Genomic DNA, 14790 nt, shown 5'->3' with positions numbered 1-14790 from the left:
GAGCTGATGTCACAACGGGAAATGGCTCTTGCTAGATGCCACTCTAGGGAGCGTGAACGCTGGAGTGAGCACACCCATCTCTTACCCCCACTGCAGGTGGGCGATCATGTCTACCTGCAGAATCTGGTCGGCAACCACCCTGGGAGATGGGAACGCACTGGGACAGTGGTTGAAGTGCGGCAGTACCACCAGTATGTCATTCGTGTTGACGGATCGGGCCGAGTCACCATCCGGAACCGACAACACCTTCGAAAGTTCACTCCCTTCCACAACACTCCCACGTGTGGCACAGGGACAGAATCTGGCCTAGTGGTGGGACTGACCGGAGAGCCAACCCCCACACAGGCCCCATTGTCACAGCCTCATATGGCCCAGCCATCTGTTTCAACCCCCACACAGGCCCCATTGTCACTGCCTCATATGGCCCAGCCACCTGTTCCTACCCCTACACAGGCCCCATTGGCTCATATGGCCCAGCCACCTGTTTCACCCCCTCGCCCATCTCAGGGGCCACATATCACGAACAGCCCCATCAGTTCACCCGCCTTAGTGAATCCTCCACCACGGAGATCCCCCTGCCCGACGGGACCTAAAACACGGGTACCACGTGCCCTCGCTCGGCTCTTCCCTCACAACCAGGCTGGTTCCAAGGAGCTCCAGCCACCGAGCACTCCCCGCCACCGTGGGCCAACCAGTGGGCCAGATGGACATTAACACTCCAGCTGTGTGACAATCAGTTTTTTACGTACCCTCAAAAACTTATCCCCAGGGGGGGGAGATAACTAACCATCATCCTTTCGTGTGTTACAGGTAGCCGTCATCCTTTTCCACACCCTCCCATCAGGCCTCCCAGGCATTTCGTCATAGGGGGGGAAGGAGAACATTGAACATTGTCCCAGTTGGGACCTTCACATTTATTATTTTGACTTTTGATTTGTAATAGAGATTAAGCTTTAGTTATTCGAAATGCTGTACACCTGCTTGTGTTGGAAAAGGCTTTCACCCTTTGAAACAAAGAAGATGAAGGAAGATGTTGATTCTCATTTAGTAAACTAACACATTCAAACAACAAGGCACCATAACACAATAAACATAAACTAACACATTCAAACAACAAGGCACCATAACACAATAAAGGTAAACTAACACATTCAAACAACAAGGCACCATAACACAATAAAGGTAAACTAACACATTCAAACAACAAGGCACCATAACACAATAAAGGTAAACCAACACATTCAAACAACAAGGCCGATAACACAATAAATGTAAACTAACACATTCAAACAACAACAAGGCACAACAACACAATAAATGTAAACTAACACATTCAAACAATAAGGCACTGAACACATGAAAGGTAAACTAACACATTCAAACAACGAGGCACAATAACACACTAAAGGTAAACTAATACATTCAAACAACGAGGCACTGAACTCACTAAAGGTAAACTAACACATTCAAACAACGAGGCACGATAACGCAATAAAGGTAAACTAACACATTCAAACAACGAGGCACGATAACACACTAAAGGTAAACTAACACTGTACACAATCCATGCATAAGGAAAGTACTCACGCTGAATGGTGAATGGCATCAGAAGCAAACAAACATAAGCTCAGGTTGGGCGACCCCCAGTCTGTCTGCACTATTGTTTGTCATCCGTAAGGGTGGCACCGACCCCCAGTCTGTCTGCACTATTGTTTGTCATCGCAAGGGTGGCACCGAGACCCCCAGTCTGTCTGCACTATTGTTTGTCATCCGCAAGAGTGGCACCGACCCCCAGTCTGTCTGCACTATTGTTTGTCATCCGCAAGGGTGGCACCGACCCCCAGTCTGTCTGCACTATTGTTTGTCATCCGCAAGGGTGGCACCGACCCCCAGTCTGTCTGCACTATTGTTTCTCATCTGCAAGGGTAGCACCGACCCCCAGTCTGTCTGCACTATTGTTTCTCATCTGCAAGGGTGGCACCGACCCCCAGTCTGTCTGCACTATTGTTTCTCATCTGCAAGGGTGGCACCGACCCCCAGTCTGTCTGCACTATTGTTTCTCATCTGCAAGGATGGCACGAGGAATAACCGACCATGACGGCCAGTGGGTTAACTGACAAACACACGAGATTACACATCAGAGGAGGATGAGCTACAAACTCCACACCATGAGAACATTCATGGTGCGATACCTTTAAAATTGTACAACCGCAGGGACTTGGGGGCATGAACACAGGAATGCTATACTTGGTTTGCTTGTGCCTCCATGAGCGAGAAAAGGCACAGAAATGCGCGAGGAAACAAATTAGGGTGTGGAGATGAAGTGTGAAGATTCAGTCGCAGTGCGTACAACTACCGACCGACATGGCCCTCACATAGTCTTACAACGCGCTCATCAACATCACAGACATGATGCGTACACTTCAACCTGATCATATCCATACCAATAAGTACCTCGATTTAAAAATAAATAAATACACAGAATTGATAAATATAAAGGTTATCCAAAAAATGAAATTATGAAAAGCATTTCCCACAATCCACAATAAGGTTCCTGCTTCCCTCCTAAATATTTCACAAACCCTCTCATATTGCTTGGAGTACAGTGACAACATGCAACGGGCCTGTAAATAATCGATGCTGCGTGCAACAAGGGAAAATGTGCCGTGGTGCAACATTCTGCAGCTCTTCTGGAAATATCGCTCCGGCCAACCCTCCACCTCTTATCCAGCACCCTCACGACAAAAGGGCAGCAACCTGGACTTGGGTTTGGATCACCAGAGCACAGCAGCCTCAACCCAGACCTGCACTACTAAAGGACAGCAGCCTGGACCCGGGGTCTGTGTCACCAAAAATCAGCAGCCTGGACCCAGGTCTATACTACCAAAGAGCAGCAGCCAGATCTGTGTCACCAAAAGGCAGCAGCGTCGACCCAGGTCTGCTCTCCCAAAGGACAGCAGCCTCAACCCAGACCTGCAACACTAAAGGACAGCAGCCTGGACCCGGGGTCTGTGTCACCAACAATCAGCAGCCTGGACCCAGGTCTATACTACCAAAGAGCAGCAGCCTCGAACCAGGTCTGTGTCACCAAAGGGCAGCAGCCTCAACCCAGGTCTGCTCTCCCAAAGATCAGCAGCCTTGACCCAGACCTGTGCTACTAAAGGACAGCACAGCCTGGACCCGGGGTCTGTGTCACCAAAAATCAGCAGCCTGGACCCAGGTCTATACCACCAAAGAGAAGCAGCTTCAACCCAGGTTAGTGTCACCAAAGGGCAGCAGCCTAGACCTATACCTGCACTACTAAAGGACAGCAGCCGAGACCCAGATCTGCGGTACAAAAGGACAGCAACATAGATCCACATCTATGGTACCCAAGGACATCAATGTGGACCCAGGTCTGCCATGAAAAGGCACAGCAGCCTGGACCTAGGTCTATGGTATCAAATGACAGCAGCCGAGATCCATGTCTATGGTACCCAAGAGTGGTATCAGTATGGTATCAATATGTCTATGGTATCAGTATGGACTATATCATACAAGAGTATATAAGTGGTATACAAGGTATACAAGTCTATGGTATCAGTATGGACCCAGGTCTGCCAAGAAAAGGGACAGCAGCCTGGATCCATGTCTATAGTGTCAAAGGACAGCAGCCAAGACCCAGGTCTGCTCTCCCAAAGGACAGCAGCCCAGACCCAGATCTGCAGTACAAAAGGACAGCAACTTAGATCCACATCTATGGAACCCAAAGACAGCACCATGGACCCAGGTCTGCCATGAAAAGGGACAGCAGCCTGGACCAAGGTCTATGGTGTAAAATGACAGCAGCTTAGATCCATGTCTATGGTACCCAAGGACATCAATGTGGACCCAGGTCTGCAACGAAAAAGAACAGCAGCCAAGACCCAGGTCTAAGGTATCAAATGATAGCAGCCTAGATCCATGTCTATGGTACCCGAGGACAGCAATATGGACCCAGGTTTGCCATGAAAAGGGACAGCAGCCTGGACCCAGGTCTGCCATGAAAAGGGACAGCAGCCTGGACCCAGGTCTGTGCTTCAATTCATGTATAACCAAAGACACAAATCTCCCTTAAAATTTACTGGCATGCCTACAATTGCAAATGGTCACCAGTTGCATTAAAAAACAAAAAAAAACACCTTTAGAGGCCATTTCCCCCCGCAAAGCGGGGGTTGGCCTTTTTCGGGCACCGTGGTTGTTGTTGTTTTTGTTGGTCCCCTTTTTGAAGCAATGTTTTACGGCCGGATGCCCTTCCTGCCGCCAACCCTTTTTGTCGCCTTTTACGACAAACAGGGAATTACCAGTGAACTGGTACTCAATTAGCCGACCTCGGAAGGATGACAGGCTGAGTCAACCCTCTCAGCTCAGTTGCATGAACTCTTGTTGTTGCTCTCAGTTGTTCTCAGTTGCATGAACGCAACAAAACAAAAATAAGTAAACACAACACACAAATGCATTCAATTTAGAGTAAATCAGTTAAGGCATCACTTTGTCACCGGTCAGTTAACATCACAACCTCTGAGGTATCAGTTAAGAGACTAGTTAATTCACAGATGGTTTATGTTGTTGCTTTCTCTCAACACCTGATACAAATGCAACAAAGTAATAAATGCATGAACATTATTAACACGATGAACCAACAACAGGAATCTACAACCCAACATGGCCTGTTTTTACACTGGTAAATGTCTACCAAGACTGACCTTGACCGAACGCCATGGCACGAGCAAGGCTTATGCAAACTCAGGGTTCACGCTGGGCCTTGGAAGTGAAAGAGAGAAGAATAAACCATCACATTGCTGATGCTTCCTGAACGTTAATGGAAGGATTGGCGACACCCAACCACACTTGCACACACACCAATCATTTAATCATCGCCGGTCAGTCGTTTCATTGCCAGCAGTCTCAGCGCACGTATACTGGCACTGCCTTTTAATGCAGTCGTGGCACCACCACCACTACCACTACAACCACTACGTCAATTATCAGCTCTGACAGGCAACCGCATCCTCAATGCATCCACACCCCTGTCCCCTACAAAACACCCCAATCCACGTTCAGCTCAAAAATATTGCTGCATCCATCGCCCTATCAGCTTAAAAGTCCCTCTGCCTGAAAGAGACACCGGATCCATAACCTTCCAAGCCAATAGAGCCTTTGCGAAGACGAAGGAACGAAAAGCTTTTGTTGCAGAAGAAGCGAAACCAGCTGAGACAGCCAACCAAGAGGCCGTTCTCACAAAATGCAGATGAACATTTTACGATGATACCGAACGAGATGAAAACGATACATAATGGCAGACAATTCAACCATGCAGCAGGCGTCGAAGAGAAACAGAGGCCAGCTGGTTATTCATGGTTCGAGAATGCAATAACACAGCAACGGTCAATGAAATGAGACCAACAGCAAGGCTTTGGTATAGCCACCACACGAGAATGCCGACCGATACTCTCAGCACGTCACATCACCGTACAACTCACCTTCGCCAGTAATCATGTGCCCCGAATGCAAGACCTCGTCAAACCTGGCCAAGACCGCAGTCAACCTGTGGGTGAAACATAGCATACAAACCTGTCACGAGCAATGTTGCAGCGATGTTGCAGCGATGGTGGGTGGGAGGGTGGGTTAAGAGCGGGGGACATGTGGGGAGGGAAGCGAGTGAAGAAGCAAGAAGCATGCACGACGGTCGTAACCCTTCGCACGGATGAAACTCGGCATCCAGATAACATACGTGCACACGTGCTTCTCAAAAGAGGGATGCAATCTGCAGCAATGTGAATGAGCACGGATGTGCCTCACGGGAAATGACGAATGGAATTCAAGCAAGAAGGCAATCATTTCCATGGAAATGTCAGGATGCTCATCACAACAAGCGCTCATTTGCATATTCACCCAAAAACTAGCTATCATTCAGTGCCATTTGAGAAACATCAACCTGTGCGTTTGCACACGGATGATGGAACCTTTTTATTTAGTGCATCCATCGCGCCACATGCAGCGGCCCAATGATAAGGAGCGTGCACTCCGTTGTGCATTGAAATGAAACAAAACCACAACAGAAGCTAAAAGGCTCATTGAAGATATTCCATGCTCAAAGACTATCTTGAAAACACAGGCCAGTAAAAATAATCAATTTGAAGTAGACAACCACAAATGCTAGTGGTTGCATGTTGCTATGAATGCAGCAAAGGCCGGTTGTGGCATTTGCAAGCACAGAGGTTACACACAATCATTGTAAACAAGGCCGGTTGGTAAAATGCTCACCTTTCCCTCCTTAGTTAATGTCTCCAACCCAACACACGAGGAGCAATCTCAACCGTGAGGGCAGTCTGCGATCGAGGACAGGCCCTGCCCGAATATTTATTTCTCTCACCAAGTAACCCACTTCTTTCTGTTGACACATTCTCACATTGATGGTTGACAAATGATGGGCCACATCGGACAAAACAGGAGGAAGTTTTGGTAGAAACGGCTGAACGTAGCGATGGACGCCTCCGTCGACTGTCGCTTGAAATGCAATCAAATTGAGTGGTGGCAGCAGTGGTGGCATTTGACTGTATGAGTGTGCCATTGTGTCACCTGGAAATAAGCTTTTCTTTTCACTCATGCCTTCTTGCATCCAGAACTGAACCAACATCTAATTGGCTTGTTCTTGTCACCGACCCAGCTCATCCACCAAGTTCCGTCCGAATCCGTCCACAACTTTTTGAGATATCGTGCTACATATTGTTACATTTGTGGGGGGTAGGCAATGATTACCTTAGAGCCAGGTAGAATTGTATGGGAAACCATGCTCCGTATGTGGCAATGAAGAAGAAGAAACCCCATGTATCATAAGTAGGAAATTCGTTTAGACCGGATGTCGTGTAAGCGCGTACAAGTGTCCCCATGAGAGGGGCGGGGTTATGTTAATTAGTTAGGGATTATGGGTAAGGAATCCCCTGCATGTAATGGCCTCTGTTATTTTCCTCTGTTCCTTATTATAATTCTGTTATTCCTCCTTTCCTCTGTGCAGCACACACACGAAGCCAGGCAATAGCGCATTAAAAGACACGAAAATAAAAGCTAACCAGAAACAGGACTTTGAGCACCAACGATGATACTACCGACGGGTGGTCACAAGAAGCAGGCACGTCCGGGAGGATAGGGACCGCGTAAGATTTGTCGAGCAACAAAGATAGGGACCAGCTGATAGGAGCAGGCAAGGTCGGCGTCGGATGACGTCAGAGCCTCGAGTACAAAGGAGTTGGAGGGCCGACATTTTCTCTCTTTTCTTTCTGGACTTGCATAGCGAACAGTCGAGGTCTAATATAGCTTGCCTTGGAATGTTGGTGGTGTGCAGTCGCGGTTGTGCTCTCGCATGAGGGCCGTCTTGACGACCACGTGAACACATTTTATAACGCTCTTGCGCCGGGGACATTGGAGGTCTCGATGATCGTGAGGACGAGCACATCTGGAGCGACCGAGTGGGTGCGGCCTGTTCGCTTCGCGCACGGAGCCAGGAGTGAGCGGACTGCGCAGGGAGGCCCGGTTCCTGCTCGAGGGCTGCGCAGCAGGATGTTTTGCCGCGTGAGGATGGAGAGCCTGTGACGATTCCAGACGATCAAGGGGACCAGAGCTAAGTCACAATTACACATTTTTATTTTCACTTTTATTACTTGCGAAATCGAAGATTTTTCAAGTATATTGGTCGGTTGCGTTTGTGGTTCTGTCTGTCTGTCTGTCTGTCTGTTTGTTTGTTTGTTTGTTTGTTTGTTTGTTTGCTTGTCTGTTTGTCACCGAGCTACAGGTCACAATTCTAAACCGATCATCACGAAACTTCACCAAGTAGTATAGGTCGTTCCAATTGAGAAGCTATTGATTTTGAGGTTAAAGGTCAAAGGTCATCTGGAGGCCAAATTTCTAAAATCGCCATTTTAAATCTGATTGCCTTGAAAATTGAATAGCATTCGTATATTGAGTCACTAAATTGGGGGATGAACTATTTTTGAGGTCAAAAGGTCAAAGGTCAACTCAAAGTCAAACTTGCAAAATCAAAGGAAACGGAGCAGAAGCAAACATATTTTGTAACCAACTTTGTAACTATCATGCATGTTATCAATAAATCGATCCTCGAATGTGCGACCACAACGACTTATTTAATGGCGCAAATCAATCGTATCTTCTTGTCCAGTCAGCCACACGAGCAAGGTTTGCCCAGCTCTTTCACAAACTAACCGCCCAACCCTTTCGTTAGACCTGAGCTGGTGAGGGCAGGAATTGGGAAAAGTTATTACCTCTGCCACCGAAGGTGGATGGAGGTTATGTTTTCACCCCTGTCTGTTTGTCTGTTTGTTACTTGCAAAATCAAAGATTTTTCAAGTATATTGGTCGGTTGCGTTTCTTATACTGTCTGTTTGTTTGTTACTCACCTACAGGTCATAATTCTAAACCAATCATCATGAAACTTCACCAAGTTGTAGAGGTCGTCACAATTGAGAAGCCTATTGTACACCGCTCCTTTCCTATGCCATCTCCAGGCATTGAAAATCGTCACTGCCGGGCACACAGAATGGGGCTCGGCAGTGACGCACGCTGAAAGGGAGTACTCAGTTTCACTCTCGTTGTTTTCTTGCTTTCTTGCTTTCTTGTTTGTTTGTCCGGGCGATATCTCAGCCATCCTTTGAGCTAGGAAGCTGAAATTTCGGCACAGTAGTGAGCAAGTCCTTTGTCAAAATAGTATTTTTGTTTTTTGAATAATCAATTAATTAAGGAGTTATTTAATTATTAGCGATTAATTAAGTACTTATTTAATTAATTAAATTTCATTTCTCTTCTGACCATTAACTCAGGCACCTTTTGTTAGGAAGCTGATATTTGGACATGCCAATGACCAGGTGATTTGGCTGCAAAGGCTATTTTTGATTTATTAATTAATCAATTAATCGATTAATTATTTAATTATTCGATTAATGACTAAAAAAAATTTTTTTTTTTAAGTTACAGATTCTGATGAAATGGTGGTGGGTTTATGTGTTCTCTGACCGAATTGATTAATGATTTAATTTTTTTATGATTATTATTTATTTATTTTCATTATTAATCATTTATTTATTTTCTTTCTCATTTGGCCAATATCTCAGGCACCTTTTGAGCTCGGAAGATAATATTTGGACATGAGTGACCAAGTGATGTGGCTATCAAGGATATTTTTGATTTATTGATTAATCAATTAATCATTTAATTATTCGATTAATTACAAAAAAAAAAAATAATAATTCAGTTACAGATTCTGATGAAATGGTGGTGGTTTATGTGTTCTGTGACCAAATTGATTAATAATTTAATTTTTCATGATTATTATTTATTTATTTTCATTATTAATCATTTATTTATTTTCTTTCTCATTTGGCCAATATCTCAGGCACCTTTTGAGCTGGGAAGCTAATATTTGGACATGACAGTGACCAAGTGATGTGGCTATCAAGGATATTTTTGATTTATTGATTAATCATTTAATCGATTAATTATTTATTGATTAATCGATTAATTATTTATTGATTAATCAATTAATTATTTAATTTTTTATTAATAAGTTATTTAATTAAATTTCTAAAAGATACATGTTCGGATGAAGCACTAGTGGTTTAGTTATGCTATTAGCCAATTGATTAAGAAAATATTTTGTGATAATATTTTATTGATTTTAATTATACAATGAATCAATCAATTAATGTACACCTCTCCCTCCCAATGCAGCCTCTATGAGATGCACTGCGGTATTGCCGGGCGCCAGAGGCGCCCCGGCAATGCCACGCTGTAGGATATTTAATTATTTGGCATGGGGGCGGTGTACTTTGAATGTATCTGTACTTGTTGATTTTAATGTCAAAAGTCAAAGGTCATCTGGAGGTCAAATATCTAAAATCGTCATTTTTCATTTGATTAACTTGAAAATTTAAAGGCATTTGCATAGTGTCTCACTGAATTGGAAAACCACCTATTTTTGAGGTCAAACGGCCAAAGGTGAACTCAAGGTCACACTCCTAAAATCATCACTTTTCATCCTATTGACCTGGGCTTTGATAAAGATCGTCAATTTCAATCTTGATGAAATGGACAATTTGCTGGATCAATTGCAACCATTGTTTTTTTGGGGGGAGGGGAGGGAGTGGATTTTTCAAGTATCGTGCAATGGTGCAAGTATCATGCTCTGCATGACGTCTTCTTGTTTGTTACTTGGCAAAAAAAACTTATTTTTTGGCAAGTATGTTGATCACTCCGGTTTGTGTTTTTTGTGTGTTTGTCTGTCAGCTCACTTGTACATGCCTACAGCTCACAATTTTAAACCGATCTTCACTAAACTTCACCAAATGGTAGAGTTGGTGGTCCGGCAAAATCACATTTTGTTAGGTCAAAAGGTCAACATAGGCCAAAGGTTTTGGACACACTTTTCTTCAAATTTCTAAAATCCTCAGTTTTCATCCGATTGACTTGAAATCTGAATAGGATTTGCATACCAGCGAACTGAATTCAACCACCAACTATTTTTGAGAACATCAGTCACAAGGTGAACATAAGCCAAATGTCAAACATTTTTCTTCAAATTTCTAAAATCCTCAATTTTCATCCGATTGACTTGAAATTTGAAAAGGATTTACATATCGGCGAACTGAATTCAACCACCAACTATTTTTTTAGATCAACATAGGCTATACATAGGCTATACAACATAGGCGATACAACAACATAGGCGCTGGCCTGGCTCGAGCAGAACTGGCCTGGCTCGAGCAGAACTGGCCTGGCTCGAGCAGAGCTGGCCTGGCTCGAGCAGCGCTGGCCTGGCACGAGCCGCGCTGGCCTGGCACGAGCCGCGCTGGCCTGACACGAGCCGCGCTGGCCGAGACGAGCCTCGCTGGCCTGGCACGAGCCGCGCTGGCCTGGCACGAGCCGCGCTGGCCTGGCACGAGCCGCGCTGGCCTGGCACGAGCCGCGCTGGCCTGGCACGAGCCGCGCTGGCCTGGCACGAGCCGCGCTGGCCTGGCACGAGCCGCGCTGGCCTGGCACGAGCCGCGCTGGCCTGGCACGAGCCGCGCTGGCCTGACACGAGCCGCGCTGGCCTGACACGAGCCGCGCTGGCCTGACACGAGCCGCGCTGGCCTGACACGAGCCGCGCTGGCATGGCGCCAGCCGCGCTGGCATGGCGCCAGCCGCGCTGGCCTGGCGCAAGCCGCGCTGGCCTTGCACATGCTGTGCTGGCCTGGTACGAGCGGCGCTGGCCTGACACAAACCGCACTGGCCTAACAAGAACAGCGCTGGCCTGATACAAACACGAGGGGTGAGGGGGAGAGGTCCTTTGTGTGCCGCAGCTCCATACTGATATACAGGATCTTTCCTTTCTGTATCTTCGAACCTGTAATCGTCTGCTTTGGACACACAAAGAGTCTCATTGATTAAAAACACCCATCATCGATTAGCCACATCCCCAAGTGGGTCAGGCACTGATTCGCATCTCACACCTTTCCTCTAAAGCTCACCTATCACATGTGCTGTACCCCCGACAACGCACATAATAAGAAGGTACGGTTGGGAGGCCGAGAGCGCACTTCCCCAGTTGAGATAACTAGCTCACATAATAAGGTAACACGTCACTGGGCACAGGGGCCATGCTCGAACTAGTTGTCCCTCCCATCCAGTGTTCTTGGTTGTGTAACAACCCGGCAGATTGTGGAGTTATCCATGACTCGGCTTCAGGGTCAGAAGTCGAGTGGTGGGTCCGAGCAACCCCCTCGTGAACCCCACACTCACACCCGAAACAATATCAAAACATTTGTAAATTTATTTAGATATGGGAGTCTGTGGCCCATGTGGGAGCATGGTGGAACAGCTGATGAGTGTAAACAGACGCATGTTAACCATTTACCAACATAAATGTCGCTGATGGGAATGAATAAATGAGATGCAGAGATGGCAGAGCTTTGTTTTCGCGTTAATTTCCCGGCATGCCCCACACTCCTTTTTTCCCGACCCTCTCTCCAGCACAACGTTGACTCCAACAAAATGGTTGATAAGTGGAACAGCCGTCTTGGCAAGCAAGAGCAAGCCGATTGATAATGGAAAAAGACCATTTTTTTTTTTTTTTTTTTTGTATACTGAATCGAGGCTCGTGAAAGAGCTAACATTAACTTCACAAACAAATCGACCAGACAAACAAAATACACAAAAAGAGGGAGCGGAAGAAAAGATGGGGAGAAAAGGGGAAGCACACACACACAACATCCGAGAGCAGGGAGATGTGTGGAAGGGAGAGGGCCCGGGGGGAGGAGGCGTGGAAAGGGGGGGGGGGGAGGGAGAAGTATAAAGCACAAGGACACCAAGGACTTCCAGGACAAAAGTTGGTATTTCAAAAAGTGGAATTGGGGTGAAATTAGCGGGGGTAGAAAAGATCAAGGTTTTGGATGGGGGAAGATAAGAGATGGTGGTGAACAGCTGTTTTAAAGACTTGGAGGGTGGAGTGGGATTGAAGAGAGTGAGGGAGTTTGTTCCAGAGGTGGGAGAAAAGAGGAATGAAGGAGTGAAGGTGAGCAGAGAGTCTTGATTTTGGCAGTTTAACCATAAGAGGGTTGCAGGCAGATCTTGTGCGACCTGTAGGAATATTTGCGGGACAGAGCCCAGAGAGAGCTGGGGGGGCAAGGCCAGAGAGGAGTCGGTAGAAGACGGAAAGACCACCAACCTGCCTGCGGTGAGTGAGTGAGAGGCCCTTGGAGTTAGCTTCATCGCGGGAGATTTCAATGATTCTGAATACTTTGGTTTCAACAGCGTGAAGGCGAGCTAGGTGTGAGGCAGGAGCACCAGCCCAGAGGGGAGAGCAGTATTCCATTGAGCTGCGGATGAAAGCCTTGTATGTGGTGAGGAGCTCAGGTGTGCCATGGAAGGACTTCGCATGACGGAGGATGCCCAGTCGGCGACTGGCTTTGGAGGCCAGATTTGAAATGTGGTTTTTCCAGGAAAGATCATGGCAGATAGTGAGACCCAAAAGCTTGAGTGACAGAACTTCTTGGAGAGGATTATTCAGAAAGTGGATGGGAGGGTTGTCCAGTCGGTCTTTTCGGAGAGACATCGTAAGAGTGTGAGATTTGTCAGGATTGAAAGACATGTTCCACTTGTTTGCCCAGTCTGTGATTTTGTCAAGGTCTGCAGAGAGTGAGGAGGCTGCAGACTGCCGATCTGAGGGATGAAGAATGGAGCGACAGAGAGTAGAGTCGTCAGCAAAGAGATAGAGAGGATTTTCAAGAGAGTCAGAGAGATCATTGATGAAGACCAGAAAAAGCACAGGGCCCAGAACACTGCCTTGGGGAACTCCAGCCTGAACAGGAAGAGGAGATGAGAGAAACCCATTCAGGGCCACACGTTGACGACGACGAGAGAGGATGTCCGCCAGCCATGCGTGGACATTTCCATGGATACCAAAAGAGGAGAGTTTGGTGAGCAGAGCGGGGTGCCAGACCGTATCGAAGGCACGTGATATGTCAAGGGAGACTGCTCTAATTTCCTGTTTGGCATTGAGGACCTCCATCCATTGTTGAGAAAGCAGAAGCAGCATGTCCAGAGTGGAGTGTCCAGGTCTGAAACCAAATTGATGATCAGAGATCAAGCCATTGGAGAAGAGGAAAGATTTCATATCTGAAGCAATGATGGATTCCATGACTTTGCTGATAATTGGGAGAAGGCTGATTGGTCTGTAGTTGCTGGGATCTGTTTTTGCACCTTTTTTGTGCAAAGCGGTGATGTTGGCAGATTTCCAAGCAGATGGAAGATGACCTTGAGCAAAAGAGAGGGTGAAGAGAACAGAGAGGGGGAGTGAAAGAGCGGAAGAACATGATTTTAGGACCCGTGGGCTGATGCCGTCAGGTCCAGTTGCAGAATCAGAGTCGAGGGTTGACAGAAACTTTTCCACCTTGTCAGGAGGAAAGGACACAGAGTCCAGGAGCAGCTGGGTACGACTGGGTACGGTGGGTACAGAGAGGGATGGGTTTGGGACACAAGATTTAGAGGCAAACACAGAGTTGAGGCATTCGGCTTTTTCACGTGCGGAGTCAGCCGTGTGGCCATTTAAGGTGAGGGAGGGGATGGAGGGGGAACAAACACCAGAAACAGATTTCACCAGACGCCACCAGGATTTGGAAGAGGGAGACAGATAAGAGAGTTCGGTCCTGAGGACCGAGAGATATTGTTTCCTGGCTCTCCTGAGGGTGGACACACACTTGTTTTGGGCTTTGTGAAAGGAAATGAGATTTCCTTCCGTTGGATTTGCTTTCCAGGAGACGAAAGCAAGTTGTTTCTGGGCAATAGCCTCACCACAAGATTCCGTGTACCATGGACGGGAGGAAGGGTATGACAACTGAAGACGAGAAGGGATAAATCTGTGCATGAGAGAGAGCAATTTACTTTGGAAGAATTCCCAGGATGAGTTGATGTCAGAGGCAGTAGAGATGGGAGACCAGTCCAGATGATTGATGGCTGCTTGAAGACCGTGCCAGTTGGCCTGAGTGAAATGCCAGACTCGTCGACGCTGAGGAGGCTCTCTGAAAATGGTCAGAGAGATGTCCACTTTAACAAGCACATGATCAGAAGAGCCGATTGGAGCAGAAGAAGAGCAGCAGACATTTTCAGGGAAGTTAGTCATAACCAAGTCCAGAAGAGAAGATTCTCCGTTGACTGAGATCCGGGTTGGGAAATTGACAGATTGTGTCAGTCCCAGTGAGTCACAGAAGTCCTTTGCTGAAGAGC

The 14790-nt window shown here is 46.7% G+C and overlaps 1 protein-coding gene across 20 annotated transcripts in view; it reads right to left on the bottom strand.

Moving 5' to 3' along the window:
- LOC137428872 (CLIP-associating protein 1-A) overlaps positions 1-14790 on the bottom strand; it is a 266499-nt gene that overhangs the window by 188033 nt on the left and 63676 nt on the right. For all 20 annotated transcript variants that reach the window (XM_078780738.1, XM_078780737.1, XM_078780720.1 and 17 more), the window contains exon 7: positions 5502-5566. In XM_078780738.1, coding sequence (XP_078636864.1) covers positions 5502-5566 — 65 coding nt within the window. The remainder of the gene's footprint in view (positions 1-5501; positions 5567-14790) is intronic.

Source organism: Myxine glutinosa, chromosome 6 (genome assembly GCF_964187855.1).
Source record: "Myxine glutinosa chromosome 6, kmMyxGlut1.1, whole genome shotgun sequence".
Classification (NCBI taxonomy): Eukaryota; Metazoa; Chordata; class Myxini; order Myxiniformes; family Myxinidae; genus Myxine; species Myxine glutinosa.
This window is presented reverse-complemented; position numbering and strand designations above follow the sequence as displayed.